The sequence below is a fragment of the Salmo trutta genome, chromosome 36 (assembly GCF_901001165.1).
Source record: "Salmo trutta chromosome 36, fSalTru1.1, whole genome shotgun sequence".
Classification (NCBI taxonomy): domain Eukaryota; kingdom Metazoa; phylum Chordata; class Actinopteri; order Salmoniformes; family Salmonidae; genus Salmo; species Salmo trutta.
In genome coordinates this window covers 33,952,992-33,978,385 of record NC_042992.1, presented here as the reverse complement: position 1 = coordinate 33,978,385, position 25,394 = coordinate 33,952,992, and the positions used below count along the sequence as shown (strand labels likewise).

The 25,394-nt window shown below is 42.2% G+C and overlaps 1 protein-coding gene across 1 annotated transcript in view; it reads left to right on the top strand.

Annotated features, from left to right (window-relative positions):
• Window positions 1-1,974: 1,974 nt before the first annotated feature.
• Window positions 1,975-25,394, top strand: part of LOC115176160 (chloride channel protein 1) — a 35,989-nt gene continuing 12,569 nt past the window's right edge. Inside the window, exons 1-11 of the mRNA XM_029735993.1 lie at window positions 1,975-2,125; window positions 15,633-15,936; window positions 16,223-16,354; window positions 19,652-19,780; window positions 20,115-20,248; window positions 20,354-20,431; window positions 20,656-20,734; window positions 21,004-21,129; window positions 21,358-21,442; window positions 21,807-21,908; window positions 24,069-24,153. Of these exons, the coding sequence (XP_029591853.1) occupies window positions 2,075-2,125; window positions 15,633-15,936; window positions 16,223-16,354; window positions 19,652-19,780; window positions 20,115-20,248; window positions 20,354-20,431; window positions 20,656-20,734; window positions 21,004-21,129; window positions 21,358-21,442; window positions 21,807-21,908; window positions 24,069-24,153 (1,305 nt within the window). The 5' untranslated portion in view covers window positions 1,975-2,074. The remainder of the gene's footprint in view (window positions 2,126-15,632; window positions 15,937-16,222; window positions 16,355-19,651; window positions 19,781-20,114; window positions 20,249-20,353; window positions 20,432-20,655; window positions 20,735-21,003; window positions 21,130-21,357; window positions 21,443-21,806; window positions 21,909-24,068; window positions 24,154-25,394) is intronic.

The following is a 25,394-nucleotide window of genomic DNA, read 5'->3' as shown; positions in this document are numbered from 1 at the left end:
GCCTCAACGTGGCTAGTCTTGAATGCCAACACCTCCCATCTCCATTACTTTTCCCAAAGTGAAACTGGTCTTTCCACTCCTATCAACAATCACAGGCCCTGAGGGAATTGGGGAAGTGCTGTAACTGAGGTAGTATCAGTCTTTTGGTGCACTGTCACTGTGGCTCATGAATGAGGGGCAATGGAATTATTCCCCGCCTTGCAGTTGTTTGGTACGGTATACAGCAGTAGAGGCTGCTGAAAGAGGACGGCTCATAGTAATGTCTGGAATGGAGTCAATGGAATGGTATCAAATATGGTTTCCATGTGGTTGCTACCATTCCATTGAAGCCATTCCAGCTGTTACTATGAGCCGTCCTCCCCTCAGCAGCCTCCATGGGTATACAGGGTGTGTGGCTTTGCAATGTCATGTTGGGGTTTCCTTTGTTTTTTTATAATCACTCAGCAGTTTTCCGACACCATCGGACAAACATTCATGGGAACTTATTTTTGTCCATCTGTTAACTGTTTGTCACGCCCTGACCATAGAGAGCCATTGTTTCTCTATGGTGAAGTAGGTCAGGGCGTGACTGGGGGGTATTCTAGTTTATTATTTCTATGTGGGGTTCTAGGTTATTATTTCTATGTTGGTGATTTGTATGATTCCCAATTAGAGGCAGCTGGTAATCGTTGTCTCTAATTGGGGATCATATTTAAGTAGCTGTTTTTCCCACCTGTGTTTGTGGGATATTATTTTGTGTTTTTGTGTAGGTGCCTATTTGCACTTCACTGTCTTCACGTTTCGTCTGATCATTTATTGTTTTTGTATTTTGCTGAAGTTTCCCGTTATAATAAAGATGTTGAATGCTACTCACGCTGCGCCTTGGTCCAATCATTACGACGATCGTGACACTGTTAAAGTAACCGTCCAGTGTTTCCAGATTTTTACGAAATATGTCTTATAATTACTTACAATATGAGTGAAATAGTTTTCCTTCCAAAAACTGGTTATTAAGAATGTTAAAAGGCAGCTTTTCTGTGTTGGAATTGTGTGGGCGTACCCCAACAACAGAATTGTGTGGGCGTAAGATTGGTGTTAAAAATATTCACGCAAGTAGACCACTGATTGGCCAACTCATCCTCCTGTAGACCACTGATTGGTGAGCTCATTCTCCTCAGGAGTATGACATCATAGGGAGGTTTTCAGTTAACATTTAATTTAAACACCCAAAACATCAGAGCTATAGAGTCTGCTTTAAAGGGCTCTGAAAACATCTTGTAATCTTAAAACCTCTATGCTTCCCGTACATCTACCATATCATGTAATTGTCTCCTTTCTGTGCCTTTTAATTAATTTATCTTTAATGAAGTTCAGTAGTATCTTGAACTCCTTGGATATTTTTCTGACTTCCGAATGTTTTTCTTTTTGACGGGCATTGCATATCAACATCTGTTTCCTCAACTCTCATAGTTGCTGGATCAGACAGTGGCAGTTGCTAGACCCTGAACCTTGCTATATCCTGAACACTCCAAACGCTCCAAACCCAACAAGCCAAAAGAACAGCCTGTGCCATAGCCATACCCTCATCATAGTGCAGTGCCAACTCCAATGAGGAACATCCCTCACAGCAGGCCATGCCCAATGATATCTCTCTCTCTCTCTCTCTCTTTCTCTCTTCCCCCCTTCCCTGCTGTACCTCTATTCAAATTAACAGGTACTCAAAGGCTTAGGGGGTTGCCCCAGGCAACAGGATGGGTACGCCATTAGCCACTGCTACAGTCTGAGCTGCCTATCTGATAGAGGGAGCGATAGAGGGAGAGATGAGTTAGTGAGGCATGGGGCTTCTGCTCGTTCACACGCACTGCTTACCAGGACAGGGGTGGGCAATCCGAGTGGTGGAGGGAAGAGGGGGGGGGGGTCTACTGCAAGGGCTCGTTTACACTGTGTCAGAATGTGTGTGTGGGAGAGTATCTATCTCTCTGTGTGTGTCTCCAGTGTGCGTGTGGGTGTCTGCGCGTACTCTCCGGCGCGAACGCAGAGCTGGAAATGCTGAGACCGACAGCTGGTTTATTTTTGGGTCAGTGACAGTGTGTCAATGGCCGCAGATGCGTCGGAAAGGAAGGCTCTGAGATACCAACAGACCCTGGTCAGTTCTCTTTCTCCCACGCTCTCTTCCTCTCTCTCTGTCTCTCTCCTCTCACTTCCTATCCCTCTGTCAGTAACTTCTCCTCTGATCTCATTCCATTCGCTCTCAGTGTACCACTGTGTAACGCTACCTATCTCTGCCACTTCATCTCTAACTCGGAAATGAATCTTGCGCAATCTCTTGCATGACATATCGGGTCGTCCCTGCTCTTGCATAGGGAGCATGGGGAGGGACACAGTATTGTCACGGTGGTCACAGAGACCTCTTAGCAGGTCTGTTACTGTGGCAACAGGCTCATGGCAACAGGTGTGTTGTGTGTCTGAGGACCACACACCTTCAGTCTCCGTCTCAACTCTCTCTCACCGTCTTGCTCCTTCTCTCTCTGCCTTTCTCGGCCACCTGTTCATTAGCCTCTCCACCTTTCAGTCCTTTCGTTGTTTACCCACAAACATAATGCATTTTTAAGAGGACATAGATGTTTGTTAGTTGAACTACCTCCTTGGTATTGTATGGTGGTAAGTGCCTCTCCATGCTCTCAGATAGACCTGGGAGAAATGTGTTTGCATGAAAGTGTGATTTCCTACATGGTGATAAATCTAGGTTTAAAGCGGTGTGGTGTGGTGTGGGAAGGGGGAAACCCAATTGTGCACGTGGAATATGCTTGTAATCTCCGCTCGTCACGTAGTCTAAGACCCCGGGGAACAGATTGTTCCAAAACATCTGGAGGGACTTAAACCATTGGACGTTCAGAATGTTTTTTTGATTCTTAAGAAACACGCAGGATGTAAATTGGTGTGGCGTATTGTATTTAACAGGGAAACAGTATACTGTGGGCCTTTGGCTAAGGCCATAGGCTGTTAGTCTGTGTGTCCACATGGTGATGGGTGTGTGTGTGTGTGTCTACACATGTGTATCTGCGTGCGGGTGTGTGTGTGCATGTACTATATGTCGTGTGTGTGTGTGTGTGTGTGTGTGTGTGTGTGTGTGTGTGTGTGTGTGTGTGTGTGTGTGTGTGTGTGTGTGTGTGTGTGTGTGTGTGTGTGTGTGTGTGTGTGTGTGTGTGCACATGTGTGTGTGTTTGTTGGGGCCATGTGGACTGTGATAACCGTATGTTTACACTGTCACCCGGGGAGCCGGGCTATATTGAGAAGTGTCACTTTTTTGGAGCGGGAGTTTGTTTCTGTTCTCCTTGTCATTGTGCTGGGGAGGATCAAGAAATGAGATCACCTGGGGGCCTCCCATTTCATTTGAACAAGATGCCATTGCCAGGCACAATAGAGAGTTATGTGGAGAGTTGTTGACAGACATGCGGAGAATGTATGTGGTTAATACTCTGGAAGACTTTGACTTTACATTCCCGTCATGTGGACTATTGCTATAGATGTCACTCGCCTATAGGTCGATCCAACCAGCAAACATACAGACAGCCAGGCACAGACAGACAGGCAGGCAGGCAGGCAGGCAGGCAGGCAGGCAGGCAGGCAGGCAGGCAGGCAGGCAGGCAGGCAGGCAGGCAGGCAGGCAGGCAGAAAGTAGAAAGTAGAAAGTAGAAAGTAGAAAGTAGATAGTTAGATTCCTATTTGTTACTACTACTACTACTATTATTACTACAATGACTTCTTATATTCTGGTGTCACTGCTGGTGCCATTAGGCTGCCACTTTATTGTGAATACAGTTAAGGGTGTTGTCAGGCCCGACGCGCAGGGGAAGGCCCTGCAACCGCTTACAGTGATTATTCATTGTCACGTTTGGTATAATGGATCGGGAGACAGACGCAGGAATGCGTAATCGTTTTTTTTATTGTACCCAAATTACAGCATGCCGTGTAAAGGCACGGGGACGAAGACCAAACAAACACGTATTCAACACACAGGGTTGAGACCCAAACAAAAGAGCGAGGAGTACCTCGAATAAATAACACACACGCACAATGATTATCACACGGGACGAGACCCGTAATCATCTGCGCAATCCACAAGGGCACGAAAGCCCAAAACACACAGCAGAGGTACTCACACGACCAACGGACTTTGGAACACTAATGGACAGCCCAACAGAAACCAAAGGGCACACTTATACATGTACTAATCAGTGGGAACAGGGGACAGGTGTGCGTGATAAAAGTTCCGGAGGGATCCGTGACATTCATAACATGACCGTTATGTATTTTATCCATCCGAGTTATCAGTAACAGCTTGACAGTGTAATACATGTAATTCTTCACATTACATTGTCAAGCTGTTGCTAAAAAAAAAACTGACGGATAGAATCCGTAACTGTCATAAGGCAGAGCTCGTGAGTCATAATCTATTCTCATGTTGTTTTCTCTGATCTGAATCCACCCTGACTATCTCACAGGTGTGTCCAGGTATGTGACTTCATTGTGAAAACTACAAAAAAGAGCCGTTATGATGTTCATTGAGATGAAATCTGTTTTGCAGTGTTGATCAAATCCACACTGAGGGATTGATGTCTCTCTGTATACTTTATGATAAACGTGCATGCTTTCCGCTTTACGAACATGCCCAAATGTCGTGGTCCATTCACACGTACCTCCCCTTACAGAAATCCTTGAGGGTCAGCGGGACGGACAAGCAGAGAGATAGTGAGAGATTGAGAGATACACCCGGAGGGCGAGAGATAGAGAGAGTGAGAGGTGTGGAGAAGTGTGTAGTGGTGAACGTTGGGTCACACCGGTGCTAAATATAACTCCCAGAGTAGAGTTACACCCGGTGAGAAAGGGGGAGAGAGGGAAAGTGTTTGAGGAGCGTGAGGTGTAGAGGCAGAAGAGAGCGAGGGGCTCAGAGGGGAGGAGAAATATGGAGAAAGAGGGGGATTACATGTACTGACAGAGGTAGGGGAAAGGCAGAGGATGACTGAAATAGACTGATGGGAGTTGTGAGAGAGCAGGGATAAAACACGTGTATCAGGCCCACAGGTATCATTTCTAATTTGAAAATGTTGACCATTCAAATATGTTGAACTTTTCTATTGACCAGCTTGGTGATAAGGTGTTCGTACAGGCACTTTACAAGACTGATCTGGCACATAATGTATCGACAAGCAAACTGATGGGGACGTTTTGAAATAATATTACAACGGTTACAAAACCTTTAGCATATGACCTACTGTGACCTACTGTGTAGTGTATTAGTAGTTGTAGTATATTATATTGTGTAGAATAGCCAATAGCCATATGATAGTGATGCATTACAGCTGACAGTTGACTGTCCTAAGTTAGATCCAGTTAGACGCTAGTTAAGTAAATGCCTAGTAAATGTTTGTGAATACATCTGTGTGTTACTAGACATATATATTTGGTGAAATCTTTACGATCCCAAATCGCCCATGGCCTTTGTTAGAGGAGTGAGCATCAAAGAGATTTGCTTTCCTGTCACAGGAGTTTGCCAAGATGTTATGTTACCACAATATATCCTGAAGGTGAAAGACGGCCTTGAGTTTGTACAGAAACCACTAGGACCCTGATAAAAGAAAGTGGGAAAATAAGAATGGAGTGAGAATTAAGTCTTGAGGTACACCTCTCGCGAATAAGGGAGTCTGTAGGGGGAGAATTTCTTTAAGTTCCCCAAACAGATGTTTAAATCAAACTTACAGTATGGAATCTATAAGAATGAAACCAAATGTTTCTGTAAAACATTAGACATGATATTTTGTCATTATTAACATGATTATCTTTCGAGTATCTTTTGGTGTGTGGAGGATCGTCACTCAATTGCAGGTGGGGTTTCAGCTAACCCCACCTTGCACTATTTTCTAGGGGTGAGTCGGTTGAGAGAGGTTTCTTCTTCCTTGGTATAGTATAACAAGTGGCATAACAAGGCTTTACTGCTGCACTTCAGGGGACTGAAAGTATTTCTGACTCCTTTTCTGGAGGCTAGTATTTCCCAGTAAATCCATGACTACAGCCAAATGGATTTTGTGTACACATAATATCCTTAAGTCTGCTACTGATACCTGTGTTGAATTCAGTCATTCAAATCCAACAACATACTGTTATAAAAGTGTCACGTCTGTCGGAAGGATTAGACCAAAGCGCAGCGTGTTGAGTGCTCATCTTCTTTTATTAGAGTAACGTGAACACTTAAACAAAAATTAACAAAACGACACACGACAGTTCCATAAGGTAACATAGACTATACGAAAAACAACCATCCACACCCCACAGGAAAAAGCAGGCTGCCTAAGTATGGCTTCCAATCAGAGACAACGAAAGACACCTGCCTCTGTTTGGAAACCATACTCGGCCACACATAGAAAATGAACATAGAAAATGAAAACTCGAACAAATCCCCATGAAACAAACCAACCCCAAAACACACAAAAATAACACCCCCTGCCACGCCCTGACCATTCTACAATGACAAATGACCCCTTTTACTGGTAAGGACGTGACAAAAAGATTAATTGTTACTAAATCCTGTCCACAGAATCTGCAGACGGCAGCTGGGAAAGTTCCCACATGAAAAATACTACCGTTTACCGTTTACAGTACTTACTATAGAATTATATAGTAAACTGTAGAATACTATGCTACACACTGTAGTATCCATCGATTGTGTAGTGCTTACTGTAGAATTTTGTAGTATACTGTAGAATACTACATTACACACTGTAATATCCTTTGGTCGTGTAATGCTTACTATAGATGTTGTGGAAAACTGTGAATACTATAGTAAATACTACATTATTATCCGCAAAAAACACTGTAGTAAATACTATTTCCGCAAAAATACCACACTTGTTTAACTATAGTAAATACTACAGTATTTAATTTGTAAATACTCTGTCCATTCCCCTCCCCCACATCGCAATTTGTGCCACCCATTTTTTTAAAGACATCCCCATTCTGTCTTGTTTAATTCCTAATTATAACCCCTTAGTGCCTATTTTTGAAATGATACAACTTCCCCAACATATTGTTATAGTAAGAGGTTTGTTGGACAGTGAAAGCTGATACAGGTATAATACAGTCCGATACTTATTGTCAGTGTATCCCATGGTAAGCCTGACTGTGATATGTCTGGTCCAATGGAAGTCATGTCGAGTGTGCAGCTCAGTTTCGTCTCATGTTATGTTGGTGATTTATTTGCTATACGTTCACATGTGTATGACCATGACTGACGTACAGTACTCTTTCTAGGACCCACAGAGACAGACCTGTTTGTATGAGGCGTTGAAAGGTTATTGAAAGGCCGGCCCAACGCGTAAATGCTAGGCACCACTTGTCACGACTTGTCGCAATGTTGACCAGCGATCAACTGCGCTATGCAGATGTTGGTTGTATCTAAGCGCTCATAGTATACATTAGAGGCTTTTCAGACTCCACACAACAGATTGTTGGTTTCCCACAAAAACTTTTGTTTCACAAATTCAATGATGTCTGATGTCTGATGTCTATGTGTACCATGGTAAATTACGTGAGAAAGATCCATTTATCAGATCAAAATGTTCACTAAACAAAGGTACAGTATGTGTATGGATGTATGGGTTCTACTCGATATTGCATATTGTCCCAAGCAGCCCAGCACCCCATCGACATTAATCTGTGTCTGATTTCAGGAGGATGTTTTGTGTCAACATGCCTATCCACTGTGTCATGGGCCTTTTCTAAATTTGGCAAAAGTCCATCCTCCAGCCTCTCTCCTCCGTCTTCTCTGCTCCGTGGCCTGGAAACCGATGAGTGGTTTGAGGAGACCTTTTTCAAAAGGAAGAGAGGAAGGACGTAGGAGAGAGGACGCAGGAGTTCAGCAAATCCAATAGTATGGAGTTGCAATGTAGGCCTTCACTTAGTGGAACAGATACACTACATGGCCAAAAGTATGGACACCCCTTCAAATTAGTGTATTCGGATATTTCAGACACACCCGTTGCTGACAGGTGTATATAATCGATCACACAGCCATGCAATCTCCATAGACAAACATTGCCAGTAGAATGGCCCGTACTGACGAGCTCAGTGACTTTCAACGTGGCACCGTCATAGGATGGCACCTTTCCAACAAGTCAGTTCATCAAATTTATACTCTGCTAGAGCTGCCCCAGTCAACTGTACGTGCTGTTATTGTGAAGTGGAAAGGTCTAGGAGCAACAACGGCTCAGCAGCGAAGCGGAAGCCACACAAGCTCACAGAACGGGACCACCGAGTGCTGTAGCACGTAAAAATCATCTGTCTTCTGTTGCAACACTCACTACCAATTTCCTATCTGCCTCTGGAAGCAACGTCAGCACAAGAACTGTTCATCGGGATCTTCGCACAAGCCTAAAATCACCATGCGTAATGCCAAGCATTGGCTGGAGTGGTGTAAAGCTCGCCACCATTGGAGCAGTGGAAACACGTTCTCTGGAGTGATGAATCAGGCTTCACCATCTGATAATCCAACAAATAAATCTGGGTTTGGCGGATGCCAGGAGAATGCTACCTGCCTGAATGCGTACTGTCAACTGTAAAGTTTGGTGGAGGAGCAATAATGGTCTGGGGCTGTTTTTCATGGTTCGGACTAGGCCTCTTAGTTCCAGTGAAAGGAAATCTTAATGCTACAGCTTACAATGACATTCTAGATGATTCTGTGCTTTCAACTTTGTGGCAACAGTTTGGGGAAGGCCCTTTCCTGTTTCAGTCTGACAATGCCCCCGTGCACAAAGATTGGTGTGGAAGAACTAGACTGGCCTGCACAGAGCCCTGACCTCAACCCCATCGAACACCATTGGGATTAATTGGAACGCCGAATGCGAGCCAGGCTTAATCACCCAACATCAGTGCCCGACCTCAAGAATGCTCGTGGCTGAATGGAAGCAAGTCCACGCAGCAATGTTCCAATGTCTAGTGGAAAGCCTTCCCAGAAGAATGGAGCAAAGGGGGGACCATCTCCATATTAATGGCCATGATTTTTTAATGAGATGTTTGATGAGCAGGTGTCCACCTACTTTTGGCAATGTTGTGTATAAGAATTGCTTTAAAGGACATAAATGTAGACTACAACAATGGAGGCTGCACATAGTGTCACGGTAATAAGCAAACATGAATCATTAGATTAATTATTTTACATGGAACCTCACATTAACTGTACTGTATTATGACCAGTTGTGGAAAAATTACCCAATTGTCATTCTTGAGTAAAAGTATAGATACCTTAATAGAAAGTTACTCAAGTAAAAGTGAAAGTCGCCCAGTAAAATACTACTTGAGTAAAAGTCTAAAAGTATTTGGTTTTAAATATACTTACGTATCAAAAGTAAATGTAATTGCTCAAATATACCTAAGTATCAAAAGTAGAAGTAAAAGTATAAATCATTTCAAATTCTTTATATTAAGCAAAGCAGATGGCTCCATGTTCTTGTTTTTTAAATGTATGGATAGCCAGGGGCACACTCCAACACTCAGACATTATTTACAAAAGATCCATCTGTGTTTAGTGAGTCCGCCAGACCAGAGGCAGTAGGGATGTTCTCTTGATAAGTGTCACGTGTGCTCCCTCTCCGGCCTCTAGGTCACCAGGCTGCTCGTTATGGCGCACACTTGTCACCATCGTTACGTGCACCTGTGCGTCATCAGACTCACCTGGACTCCATCACCTCCCGGATTAACTTCCCTATATATGTCACTCCCTTTGGTTCCTTCCCCAGCCGTTATTGTTTCTGTTCCAGTGTCATGTCTGTGCGTTGTTCGTTGCTCTTATTTTGTATTATGTTGTGTTTATTTATTAAAACACTCACTACCTGAACTTGCTTCCCGACTCTCAGTGCACATTATTTCAATAAGTGCGTGAATTTCACAATTTTCCTGTTCTGCTAAGCATTCAGAATGTAAATAATACTTTTGGTTGTCAGGGAAAATCTATGGAGTAAAAAGTAAAAATGTTTCTTTAGGAATGTAGTGAAGTAAAAGTTGTCAAAAACATAAATAGTAAAGTAAAGTACATATACCCCAAGAAACTACTTAAGTAGTACATTAAAGTATTTTTACTTAGGTACTTTACACCACTGATTATGACATTATTCAGGTCTGAAACGTCATTATGTAATTCCATCAGTATGTACATAGATAAAGGTTAATCTGTTTAAATTGAGGGTGAGGGTTATGTATTGCAATTGTTGCAACCCCCATTACTAGCCTGTTCAACTTCTCTTTCGTATTGTCTGAGATCCCCAAAGATTGGAAGCTGCCGTGTTCTGCCCTCTTCAAAGGGGGAGACACTCTAGACCCAAACTGTTACAGACCTATATCTATCCTACCCTGCCTTTCTAAGGTCTTCGAAAGCCTAGTTAAAAAACAGATCACCGACCGTTTCGAATCCCACTGTACCTTCTCCGCTATGCAATCTGGTTTCCGAGCTGGTCATGGATGCACCTCAGCCACGCTCAAGGTCCTAAATGATATCATAACCGCCATCGATAAAATACAATACTGTCCAGCCGTATTCATCGACCTGGCCAAGGCTTTCGACTCTGTCAATCACAACATTCTTATCGGCAGACTCAACAGCCTTGGTTTCTCAAATGACTGCCTCGCCTGGTTCACCAATTACTTCTCAGACAGAGTTCAGTGTGTCAAATCTGAGGGCCTGTTGTCCGGACCTCTGGCAGTCTCTATGGGGGTGCCACAGGGTTCAATTCTCGGGCCGACTCTTTTCTCTGTATACATCAATGATGTTGCTCTTGCTGCTGGTGATTCTCTGATCCACCTCTACGCAGACGACACCATTCTGTATACTTCTGGCCCTTCTTTGGACACTGTGTTAACTAACCTCCAGACGAGCTTCAATGCCATACAACTCTCCTTCCGTGGCCTCCAACTGCTCTTAGATGCAAGTAAAACTAAATGCATGCTCTTCAACCGATCGCTACCCGCACCTGCCCGCCTGTCCAGCATCACTGCTCTGGATGGTTGTGACTTAGAATATGTGGACAATTACAAATACCTAGGTGTCTGGTTAGACTGTAAACTCTCCTTCCAGACTCACATTAAGCATGTCCAATCCAAAATTAAATCTAGAATCGGCTTCCTATTTCGCAACAAAGCATCCTTCACTCATGCTGCCAAACATAGCCTCGTAAAATTGACTATCCTACCGATGCTTGACTTTGGCGATGTCATTTACAAAATAGCCTCCAACACTCTACTCAGCAAATTGGATGCAGTCTATCACAGTGCCATCCGTTTTGTCACCAAAGCCCCATATACTACCCACCACTGCGACCTGTATGCTCTCGTTGCCTGGCCCTTGCTTCATATTCGTTTGCCAAACCCACTGGCTCCAGGTTATCTATAAGTCTTTGCTAGGTAAAGCCCCGCCTTATCTCAGCTCACTGGTCACCATAGCAGCACCCACCCATAGCACGCGCTCCAGCAGGTATATTTTACTGGTCACCCCAAAGCCTATTCCTCCTTTGGCCGCCTTTCCATCCAGTTCTCTGCTGCCAATGACTGGAACAAATTTCAAAAATCACTGAACCTGGAGACTCATATCTCCCTCACTAACTTTAAGCATCAGCTGTCAGAGCAGCTCACAGATCATTGCACCTGTACATAGCCCATCTGTAAATAGCCCATCCAACTACCTCATCCCCATATTGTTATTCTTTTTTTTGTTCCTTTGCACCCCAGTATCTTTACTTGCACATTCATCTTCTGCACATCTTTCACTCCAGTGTTTAATTGCTAAATTGTAATTACTTTGCCACTACAGCCTATTTATTGCCTTACCTCCCTGATCTTACCTCATTTGCACACACTGTATATATATTTTTTCTATTGTGTTATTGACTGTACGTTTGTTTATTCCATGTGTAACTCTGTGTTGTTGTTTGTGTCAAACTGCTTTGCTTCATCTTGGCCAGGTCGCAGTTGTAAATGAGAACTTGTTCTCAACTGGCCTACCTGGTTAAATAAAGGTGAAATAAAATAAATGAATTGAGCCACTAAAACAATATCATGCAAATTAAACAATAACAGTGTAGGTTTGAAGACCATTGAACTGTTAGTTTGGAAAATATTGGCATTGACATGTTCTTTACAAGATTGTCTGCTGGTTGATTGTGTTTTTATCATAGTAATTAGTGGACTTGATTGACCGTTTATGCAAGTGAATTAGAATATGTCGTCTTCCGATTAGAATTGGCATGGGATGTTATATTTACCACCTCTCCGGTTTGATTGTGAAATGTGTCTGTCATGATTACAAAGTGGGTGAAATACTTACCCACAACCCACTGCTAGTCTTGTCTGATACAGGATCAAATACCTTGAATCTTGGCTTGATCTTTGGTTGGTATAGTAGCTCACCAACCCCCTGCTCCCCCCACCCCCGTCAGAAACGAATGTAATAGCTATCACTAAAAAAGATACATTCCATGTATTGTAATTACACTATGATTAAAGCCAAGTAATGTAGTATTAGATGTGTTACATAATAGGACGTTATTTTAGTGTGGCATGTATGTGTTTATGAAAGTATGTCCATGTTTCTGTGTGTGAGAGAGTTGAGAGGTGGAGTTATCTCTTTGCCAGATGTCTGGATGCGGTCCAGAGGTAATTCATCCAAATGTAGACCCATGCTTCCTCTCTACGAGATTTAAAGTCAACATGTCGAGGAGTTTTGTCTTTCTGTATGACCCGTCCGGCAGAATACGGTGAGCTCCAAAAGTATTGAGACAGTGACAATTTTTGATTTGTTTTGGCTCTGTAGTCCAGCACTTTGGATTAATGTGGATGCTACCATTACTTTGTGCCCAATAGAAATGAATGGTAAATAATTGAATGTATCATTTTGGAGTCAATTTTATTGTAAATAAGAATATAATATGTTTCTTAACACTTCTACATTAATGTGGATGCTACCATGATTACGGATAATCCTGAATGAATCGTGAATAATGATGAGTGAGAACATTACAGAGGCATAAATATCATACCCCCCCCCAAAAAATGCTAACCTCCCCTGCTATTGTAATGGTGAGAGGTTATAATATTTTGGGGGGTATGCTATTTGTGGACACAGAGCCAAAACAACAAAAAATGTGTGACTGTCCCAATACTTTTGGAGCTTACTGTACATGTCACGACTTCCACCGAAGTCGGCTCCTCTCCTTGTTCGGGCGGCATTCGGCAATCGACGTCACCGGCTTTCTAGCCATCGCTGCTCCATTTCTCATATATTCATTTGTTTCGTCTTGTTCCATACACACCTGGTTTTCGTTCCATAATCACTGCATGTATTTAGTCCTATGTTCCCCTCCATGTCTTTGTGTGTAATTGTTTATTGTTATGTGAATATTGTCAGACGCTATACTTTTGCTATGTTCCGTGTTTTTGGCACGTTATTGTTCTTATGTGCTGTCATTTTTGGACCGGAATTAAAGTGTGCCTGTTTACTACACTCTGCTCTCCTGCACCTGACTTCGCCTCCCGTACACACCCCTAACAGTACATTATGACACTTGAACTCTCCCACATTCTGAAACAATCAATATATGTTTATTTACATTTACATTTTAGTCATTTAGCAGACGCTCTTATCCAGAGCGACTTACAGTAGTGAATGCATACATTTCATACGGTCTTGGAGTTCCCACATATTCTGAGCACTTGTTGGCTGCTTTTCCTTCACACTGCGGTCCAACTCATCCCAAACCCTCTCAATTGGGTTGAGGTCGGGTGATTGTGGAGGCCAAGTCATCTGATGCAGCACTCCATCACCCTCCTTCTTGGTCAAATAGCCCTTACACAGCCTGGAGGTGTGTTGGGTCATTGTCCTGATGAAGAACAAATGATACTCCCACTAAGCGCAAACCAGGTGGGATGGCGTATCGCTACAGTATGCTGTGGTAGCCATGATGGTTAAGTGTGCCTTGAATTCTAAATAAATCACAGTGTCACCAGCAAAGCACCCCCACACCATCACACCTCCTCCTCCATGCTTCATGGTGGGAACCACACATGCAGAGATCATCTGTTCATCTACTCTGTGTCTCACAAAGACACGGCGGTTGGAACCAAAAATCTCACATTTGGACTCATCAGACCAAAGGACAGATTTGCACAGTCTAATGTCCATTTCTTGTGGTTCTTGGCCCAAGCAAGTCTCTTCTTATAGGTGTCCTTGAGTAGTGGTTTCTTTGCAGCAATTCAACCATGATGTCCTGATTCATGCTGTCTCCTTTGAACAGTTGATGTTGAGATGTGTCTGTTACTTGAACTCTGTGGCAGTCCTCATGAGAGCCAGTTTCATCATAGCCCTTACATTTACATTTTAGTCATTTAGTAGACACTCTTATCCAGAGCAACTTACAGTAGTGAATGCATACATTTCATTTCATGCATAATTTTTTTATTTTTTTATTTTTTTGTACTGGCCCCCCGTGGGAATTGAACCCACAACCCTGGCGTTGCACACACCATGCTGGCGTTGCAAACACCATGCTCTACCAACTGAGCCACAGGGAAGTCTGATGGTTTTTGCGACTGCACTCGAAAAAACAAACCGTTTTTGAAATTTTTATGGATTGAATGACCTTCATGTCTTAAAGTAATGATGGACTGCCATTTCTCTTTGCTTATTTGAACTGTTCTTGCCATAATATGGACTTTGTCTTTTATCAAATAGGGCTTCTGTATACCACCCCTACCTTGTCGCAACACAACTGATTGGCTCACATGCATTAAAAAGGAAAGAAATTCCACAAATCCACAAGACAATATGTTTTGATTTGTTTAACAGTTTTTTGGTTACTACATGATTCCACATGTGTTATTTCATAGTTTTGACATCTTCACTATTATTCTAATGTTATGAATACTCAGGGAGAAAAAGGTGTAGATTCACACGCAGAGCGCGGCAGGTGTTTATTTCACCTTAGCAGAAGGCAGGAATAGTGGTCACAGGCAGGCAACAGTCATACACAGGTCGGCAAACAGGCAGGTGAATCAAAACTAGGACTGAAGGCTATAACTGGTTCTCACAAACGAGCTAGGAACAGGCTTAGTAGAGTCAAAACGAACAATACCTCACAAAGGCACAAACAGAATGAACTGAACTAAATAAGGTGCTGATGAGACCAGGTGAGTAACTAACACTGGTAAAATCAGTGAACAAAAATGAAAGACAGGGCTACATTCAAGAACACAAAGAAACAGAACACAAGGTTGACTAAGAAAATAAATACAGAACCTTACATCTACAATGTAGGAAATAGTCAAAATAAAGAAAAATCCTTGAATGAGTAGGTGTGTCCAAACTTTTGACTGGTACTGTATATGAACTGTTACGTGCACATATACTGTATGTAATAATAATAGTATATATACTGCATGATATATATTTTCTTTAAAATATACACATTCAGAGCAAATTAAAATATCTTAAACTATTGTTCTTTATTTTCCCAAATGTTGTCCTGAACTGCATTTTCGGCGAGTCTTCATTGAGTCCTTTGTTCATGAACATATGGGTAATGTACTGTAGTCTCTCTTCCTCCTGTCACTTTCAGCTGTATGGGGAATACCGTGAGCACCCGGGTGGGTCTGGCCGGAGAGAGGCCACCCGACTTCTAACAGAGAGACAATGGAAGAAACACCACCACCATCACCATGGCCACCATCCGCAGCATCACCATGGCCACCATCACCACGGCCACCACCATGGCCACCACCACAGTCACACACATGGACACAGGCACCACAGCAGGCACAGGGGTCGGCATCACTCAGACGAGGTGGGACATGCACAAATGGCTACAGAGCAAGGCAACCCTTTGTCTATGAAGAAACGTCGCTCCTACTCAAAGTGCAGAGGTGAGGAGTCAGTGCTCATTAAAGTCGCAGATGTTAAATTGACTCTAACAGTGTTCGAGTTAAAAGTGTCTTTATTTCTCCACAATACTCAGAGTTAATGTTACACTTTCAAAAGTGTTAGCTAGTGATCAATAGTTGAACATGAACATTGACCAAAACTGGTTGTTGTTGTATTAAAATCAAATCTCATTTTAGAATTAATGACCTTTTTACACTGTATAGTTAAAAAGTATACACGTATTTGAAGCATTATTGTGCATTATTGTCTGTCATGGTGTTTTCTCAGACTGTGTAGCACGGGTACAAAGGTTCCTGGTCACCAAGCTGGGAGAGGACTGGATCTTCCTGGTGCTGCTGGGCATCTCAATGGCGCTGGTCAGCTGGACCATGGACTACACCAGTGCCAAGAGTCTACAATGTACTACAATACCCACAATGCAACACACACTAAACCATCTTGTTTTATTACAATGCTTGCATTCAAGCCACTGAACCGGCAATTCATATAGTTGCATGAATGCTTTTACAGCATAAATAGTTATCTAACAAGACATCTGGTTGCTTATTGTTGAGGGTTAGGCTGAGTGATTATCAAAAAGTGTTGCAAAACAGTTCAGCGGTAACCTGATATGCAAAATGAATCTTGCAAAACAAACATTGCAAAACGTTATACTTGAAATTATAAATTATGTTTACAGTCATTACACAAATTAGAAGGTTGAGTGAAGTTTGTGTAATGGAATCCCTCAAGGCTCTGTTCTTGAACCACTACTGTGCACATTTTATATGCTACCTCTCAGTGATGTTATTCATAAACACAGAGTACATTTTCTCTGATACGTGGACGATACACATCTGTACACTGTATAGCTTACAAAAGTTTGTTACCAAGCTGCCTTAACATGTAATTTCAAATCCAATCTGGATTTTATGTGGAGTTTACTTATTCTAATGTTACTTCAACCTAGTAAAGTAAGTGGAACTCACAAATTAGGATTTAATAACTTGTTGTGTGAACTTGATAATTTTAGTCAAATCAATGTGCTTCAACTGAATTTTTTTGTTACCGCTAAAAAAAGCAACAGAAGTTGTTTGACAAATTCCTAAGTGTAGAGGACAAGTATTTGCTTGTCAGAAAAACAAAACTATAAGTTGTTTTAAATTTGCAACCAGGATGCCTTAAAATGTAAAGTTGTGTCAACTTCCTATACGGTTGAAACAACTACTTTGAAAATTACTGACTAAGTCTTTGAAATGATATAATAGAGATTTCAGTAAGGAACATTAGCCTCCCATCTGTCTCTTCACCATGTGTGAGTTTTTCAGTGTACTGAGTAATGTCAACCAATCAACAGATCACTTTAACTGCAATGGCATTCTCAGCAACAGTGACAGAAATGTTTTACTTGTTACTTTTTTTATCTACCAGTCAGAGTGACTGAAGTCGCTCTGGATAAAAGTGTCTGCAAAATGTCATGCTGGGTATTATTCTAATGCCCCACAAACATATTTTGAAGTCATCTGAACTTGACACTTTCAGTCAGCACTACTGTTACAGTGCATTTTGTTACTTTACAGCCTTATTCTAAAATGGATTAAAGAAATAAAAAATCCCAGCAATCTACACACAGTATCCCATAATGACAAAGTGAAAAAAGGTTTTTAGACATTTTTGCACATTTATACAATAAAAAACAGATAAAACGTATTTACATATTCAGACCCTTTGATAGGAGACTCGAAATTGAGCTCAGGTGCATCCTGTTTCCATTGATGATGTTGAGATGTTTCTACAACTTGAATTCAATTGATTGGACATGACTTGGAAAGGCACACACCTGTCTATATAAGGTCCCACAGTTGACAGTGCAAATCAGAGCAGAAACCAAACCATGAGGTCGAAATAATTGTCCGTTGAGTTCCGTTGTGTCGAGGCACAGATCTGGGGAAGGGTACCAAAACATTTCTGCAGCATTGAAGATCACCAAGAACACAGTGGCTTCCATCATTCTTAAATGGAAAAAGTTTGGAACCACCAAGACTCTTCCTAGAGCTGGTCGTCCGGCCAAACTGAGCAATCGGGGGAGAAGGGCCTTGGTCAGGGAGGTGACCAAGAAACCGATGGTCACTCTGACAGAGCTCCAGAGTTCCTCTGTGGAGATGGGAGAACCTTCCAGAAGGACAACCATCTTTGTAGCACTACACCAATCAGGCCTTTGTGGTAGTGTGGCCAGACGGAAGCCACTCCTCAGTAGAAGGCACATGACCACACACTTGTCATTTGTCAAAAGGCACCTAAAGGACTCTCAGACCATGAGAAACAACATCCTCTGGTCTGATGAATCCAAGATTGATGTCTTTGTGCCAAGCATTACATCTGGAGGAATCCTGGCACCATCCCTATGGTGAAGCATGGTGGTGGCAGCATCATGCTGTGGGGATGTTTTTTCAGCGGCAGGGACTGGGAGACTAGTCAGGATCAAGGGAAAGATGAACCGAGCAAAGTACAGAGAGATCTTTGATGAAAAGCTGCTCCGTGTGCGCTCAGGACCTCAGACTGGGGCGAAGGTTCACCTTCCAACAGGACAACAACCCTAAGCACACAGCCAACACAACCCAGGAGGGGCTTCAGAACAAGTGTCTGAATGTCCTTGAGTGGCCCAGCCATAGACCGGACTTGAACCTGATCGAACATCTCTGGAGAGACCTGACAATAGCTGTGCAGCGACGCTCCGCATCAGACTTGACAGCGCTTGAGAGGATCTGCAGAGAATACAGGTGTGCCAAGCTTGTAGCGTCATACCCAAGAAGACTCAAGGCTGTAATTGCTGCCAAAGGTGCTTGAACAAAGTACTGAGTAAAGGGTCTCAATATTTATGTAAATGTAATATTTCATCATTATTCTTTTTTATAAATGTGTATACATTTCTAAACACCTGTTTTTGCTTTGTCATTATGGGGTACTGTGTGTAGATTGATGAGGGGAAAAAACTATTTAATCCATTTTAGAATAAGACTGTAATGTAACAAAATGTCGAAAAGGTCAAGGGGTCTGTTGCTTCAGTTGATTTGACTTCATGGTTGTGAATTTCTAAGTTGAGTAAACATAGTTTTTTTGCTAACTCGATTTGATAAGCTTTGACATTTTGAAGTCACCTCAACTTAATATTTTGTCAACTCAACAAATGTAACAAATTTAGTTGACTTGGCTAGATAAAACGAATCATTTTGACTGAATCTCAATATCTTTTTTTACAGTGTACATTTCGATGAAACACGGTAAAGCTAAGCAAGTCAGTGCCTCTCTTACAGAATATTACTAATGGCAAGAGAAACATCGACAAAAGGAATAGGACATCTGTCAGTCCAGATGGATTGACAGTTCATCCAAGAAATAGGGCATCTTATTGTATTTTCTTTGTAACTGTCTATGTCAGTGTCTGCCCTGTCATAACCAACTTCCCTTTCTCCTCTCTTCTCACCTCCCTTTTACCTTATCCTCCATCCTCTTCCCTCATCTTCACCCCTTGTTCTGTCTTCCCCTCATTTCCTCCTCCCCATCCTCCCTATTGCCCTTCATCCTTCCCCTTTCTGTTTTGCTCACCTGCTCCTCTACCTTCCTGCTTTTTCTCACATCCCTTCACATGCCTCACTTTCACCCCTCCCCTCAATTCCACCCCCCCCCCCCTCTCCCCCCCCTCTGTCCCCATGTCAGTGTATAAGTGGATTCACTGGGAGCTGAGGGGTAATGTCCTGCTCCAGTACCTGGCTTGGGTCAGCTATCCCATGGCCCTCATCATGTTCGCCTCCTTCTTCTGCCACCTGGTCGCCCCGCAAGCCATCGGTGTGTACCCGCTCACTCACTCACTGCTTACTGCTTACTTTCCCCGTCACCCGCCACCCCTAATGACCTGTTACCCACAATCCGTTACCCATTGATCTTCTCCCCTCTCTGCTTGTGTACCTACCTAGCCCTGTTCTCACACACTGATGTCCTCACCGTCTATCTAGAGCTATGACCTTTTCTTGTCGTTCTGAGGCAAACATATATTTGGTTTTCCTGTAAAACAACCATTTTGTAATTCTACCTCTTCCCTGACCTCTTTTCACCTCCCCACCCTGTCTATCTGTCTGTCTGTCTGTCTCTCTCTCTCTCTCTCTCTCTCTCTCTCTCTCAGGCTCTGGTATTCCTGAGCTGAAGACCATTCTCAGAGGGGTAGTGTTGAAGGAGTATCTGACTGTCAGGGCTTTTACTGCCAAGGTCATTGGTCTGACTGCAGGTCTGGGCAGTGGGATGCCAGTAGGGAAAGAGGTGGGTTACACACACTCATATCTGATTCCCTGATTCCAGCTATCTAAAAAGCCACTTCAAGTTTCCTTGTTTCTGCCCCCTTGTCTTCCACTTTTGTTTCCCAAGGGCCCATTTGTTCATATCGCCAGCATCTGTGCTGCTGTGCTGAGCAAGTGTATGACGTTCTTCTCAGGAGTCCATCAGGTTAGCAGTTACTTGTCCAACATTGAGAACACGGACATTACAGTTCTGTCGGATCCCTTCGCATGATCCTTTTAGATGTTTTTCCATTGAGGTTCTCTTTCCCTCCCTCGGTTCCTTGTCTCCTTGTATGGGATCCCCTTACCCCTTTCCCTCTATCTGTCTGTCCCTTCCTCTCTACATCTCTGCTGCCCTCTCTCTGTCACCGTCTCTCTGTGTGTCAGTAGAGCCCATACTGCTACACAGACATCCTTACAGTTGGCTGTGCGGTTGGGGTGGGCTGCTGCTTCGGTACCCCTCTTGGAGGTACAACACTATTTTCCTTTTCAATTCACCTTCCATTCATCTATTCGAAAGCAAGTTTCAAAATCGGCTCAAGCAATTGTCATGTGTCTGACAGTCAATATAGGCACGGTGATGAAATTGCCTCAGTTATATGTATTTGTGACAGGTCGTCATAGCAAGTCTTCAAAATGCAATGTGCGATCTAGAGTTTAACTGTGTGCCACATTTTCTAATATGATATCTGACTGATAGTTGACCTCTCTCTTGCTTTGATCCTGTCGTTCCACCAGGGGTGCTGTTCAGTATAGAGGTGACGTCCACTTACTTTGCTGTGAGGAACTACTGGAGAGGCTATTTTGCTGCCACTTTCAGTGCCTTCATATTCAGAGTTCTCTCTGTGTTCAACAAAGATGCAGGTGGGTCAATGACAATGCGCTGTGAGGGATTGTGTGTGGGCCAATGACAAGAAATCTACATTTAGTCCATTTAAAATGCAGGCTGTAACACAACAAAATGTGTAAAAAGTGAAAGGATGGGAATTTCTGATGAACTATATATGATAAATAGTATAATGTTCATGTGTAAGTTCTAAGGCTCTCTATCTCTCTATTTCCCTGCACCCCCTGTCTTTTCGTCCACCATAGTCACCATCACTGCTCTCTTCCGCACCAAGTTCCGCATGGACTTCCCCTTTGACCTCCAGGAGCTGCCTGCATTTGCCATCATCGGGTGAGAGAAAGGGTCGAGAGCCCCCAGGAGCGTGGTGAGGGCACGGTGACCACACTGTGTGTAGTTCTTTGTCATAACCCAACATGAATGCCTAATCCCATTCTATGTGGAATAAAGCTCTTACATTGGTAGTTATTTTAAGAACGGAGATGGTGTGAATGGTTTTGCTTGCTAGTGTGCTTGCTTCAGCTTCCTAGATTACAGATTTAGAAAAAAACTATATTACAGGCTAGATCAACACCAACTAAACTTACATCTGAAGCAAGCACACATACTGTATATTATTCAGAAAATGTACCTTCTCTTGTTCTTATTTGAACCTTGAGAGTGAGTGAGGTAAAGGTGCTGGTGGTTGTCACTGCAGGATCTCCTGCGGGTTCCTGGGGGCCTTCTTCGTCTGGCTGAACCGCCAGGTGGTGCTGTTCATGAGGAAACCCAACGCCATGACACGCTTCCTCACCAGACAGTGAGTTAAAGGGACGGGGGTGATGTATTTTGATGAGACACATGAGGAAAATGCAAACCTGAATTGGGGAGGATCAGGCTAGGGACTTAGTAGAATGGAATAGAATAGAATAGAATCAACCATTGTCTTTCTCCAAACAAATTCTTGTTGCCGACTGGTGCATTTGACAAAAACAGACAATCAAACCATCATCCAGACATTGATCGATCCATCTATGAGCAATTAGTGGTCTCTGAAAAAGAAACTAGTTACACTCTCGCTACAATACAAATGAATGATTTAGCAGCAACCAGTGCAGCTGCTTTTGTCAGAGCTGAACATAGTTACACTGTAGGGAAGATGATGGATGGGAGCACTGGAATTAGACCAACAGAGACCAGGAGGGTGTAATTATATTGTCAGCTTTGAGAATGTTAAATTGGTGCTTGTTCTTAGGCCTGTCCTACTGGGAGAAAGAGGGAGGTTATCTTACAGGAGGAGAAGCAGGACATTTGGGAAGAGGGTATTATGGCATAGGGTGCAGTTGTATTGAGAGGGTTATATAGTGCCTTCATAAAGTATTCACACCCCGTGTCTTATTCGCCGTTTTGTTGTGTTGCATAGTGGGATTAAAATTGATTTAATTGTCATTTTTTTAGTCAACAATCTACACAAACTACTCTGTAATGTCAAAGTGGAAGGAAAATGCTTAGAAAATAAAACACTAATATATTTTTGATTAAATAAGTATTCAACCCCCTGAGTCAATACATGTTAGAATCACCTTTGGCAGTGATTATAGTCTTTCTGGGTAAGTCTCTAAGAGCTTTGCAAAGCTGGATTGTACAATATTTGCCCATTACTATTTAAAAAAATCTTCAAGCTCTGTCAAGTTGGTTGTTGATCAGTGCTAGACATCCATTTTCAAGTCTTGCCATAGATTTTCAAGCCAATTTAGGTCTACACTGTAACTAGGCCACTTGGGAACATTTGATGTCATCTTGGTAAGTAACTCCAGTGTATATTTAGCCTTGTGTTTAGATTATTGTCCTGCTGAAAAGTGGATTTGTCTCCCAGTGTCTTTTGGAAAAAAGCATTCTGAACCAGGTTTTCCTCTAGGACCTTGCCTGTGCTTAGCTCTATTCCTTTTCTTTTTATCCTAAAAAACTCCCTAGTGCTTGCTGATGACAAGCATATCCATAACATGATGCAGCCACCACCATGGTTGAAAATATGAAGAGTGGTACTCAGTGATGTGTTGGATTTGCACCAAACATAATGCTTTGTATTTAGGACAAAAAGTGCATTTTTGGCAGTATTACTTTACTGCCTTATTGCAAACAGGATGCATGTTTTGCAATAGTTTTATTCTGTACAGTCTTCCTTCGATTCCCTCTGTCATTTAGGTTAGTATTGTGGAGTAACTACAATGTTGTTGATACATCCTCAGTTTTCTCCTGTCACAGTCATTAAACTCTGTAACTGGTTTAAAATCCCCATTTGGCTTCATGGTGAAATCCCTGAGCGGTTTCCTTCCTCTCCATCAATTGAGTTAGGAAGGACGCCTGTATCTTTCAGTGGCGGTCATTGGAAAACCATTGCTTGACTGAGGGACCTTACAGATAATTGTATGTGTGGGGTACAGAGATGAGGTAGTCATAAAACAATTATGTTAAACACCATTATTGCACAGAGAATTAGTCCATGCAACTTAATTTCTGACTTGTTAAGCAAATGTTTACTCCTGAAGTTATTTAGGCTTGCCAAAACAATGTGGTTGAATACTTACTGTCTTAAGACATTTCAGCTTTTCATTTTTTATTAATTTGTAAAAAATTCTAAAAACATAATTCCACTTTTACATTGCGGGGTATTGTGCGTAGATCACTGACACAAAATCTAAATGTAATCCATTTTAAATTCAGGGTGTAACACAACAAAATGTGGAAAAAGTAATGGGGTGTGAATACTTCCTGAAGGCACTGTATGCCACTTAGCAGACATTTTTATCCAAAGCTATTTACAGTCATACGTGCATACATTTTACGTACAGGTGGTCCCAGGAATCGAACCCACTATCCTGGCGTTGCAAGTGCCGAAGCGTGCTCTACTAGCCGAGCTACAGAGAACCACAGGGACATAGGGTTGAAACAGAGTTTTTAATCCTTTTTCTTTCCCCAGCCGACTGCTTTTCCCTGGTGTTGTGACCTTAGTGATAGCCAGCTTGACCTTTCCCCCTGGATTTGGACAGTTCATGGCTGGAGAGGTCAGAGATCAAATACAATTGTATTTGCCAATTTTTCTTTCATTTCAAACTATGAATATGCTCTGTAGAAGTCCCTGTTTATTGGGACTTGAAAACATGTTAGTAACACTTTATAACACTTTATAACACTTATGAATAAGCATAAGTTACTGTAAAGTTTTGCCAATATTGTTTCGTTTAGCTTAAATGCGACTGTTATCTACTTTTCTCAATCATGAGAGGCTTCACTGCAGAACAACATTCATAGGATCATCTAACGAGTACAACTATTTACCAAAGTATGTCAATTGTGAATTTTTTGCCTTCTCATAACTAAAAATACCCACTAGGCACAAACTGTTTGAATCAACGTGGTTTCCATGTCATTTCAACCCAAAACATTCTATGTGATGACGTTGAATCAACAAATCAACGTGGAAAATGGAATGGATTTGAAAAAAGTAATCAGCATTTTTTTGTTGAATTCACGTTAGTTAACAACTCAACCAAATGTAAATCAAAACTAGACTTTGCACTCACGTGGGCTGGCTGCTAGTAGCAGTCTGTTTCTGGTCTCAAGAGAATTCTACAAGGAGTTGGCACCCAGTTCAAACCTGGACTGGGTAATCTAGATGTTCAGTATTAGCTGGATATTAATTGAAGAAGCCTCTTTGCCCAGCCATTCAGAAAAATGCCCTAGGTTAATCATGTGTTTTGAGACCCCTTAAAATAGCCTGCATAGTCAGTGCGAATTAGGTGTGTTTAAAGCAGTCAGAAACACCTGTGTGCGGTGGGATCTTCACCCTCAAGCTACAATGTTTAGCACCTTTTTAAGATGGAACTTGTGCCCCATTTCTATGGTGTTAAAATGCAGAGGTGTTTCAAAAACGGACTATTATGCTCACAGTACAGTATTGGCAATTATTTCAAAACCTCTCTTTTGGAAATATATTTAATAGGCCTACTGGATGACATATGTGACACACACAAAGCGATCTTCATCTGCAGTATTTTGAATGAGTTCTGACTACAGTACAGTTGGTTTTGTCAAAATATAATTCGATATTTATATATACAGTACCTGTCAAAAGTTTAGACACAACTACTCATTCAAGGGTTTTTCTTTATTTTTACTATTTTCTACATTGTAGAATAATAATGAAGACATCAAAACTATGAAATAACACATATGGAATCATGTAGTGACCAAAAAACTGTTTAAACAAATCAAAATATATTTGAGATTTGAGATTCTTCAAAGT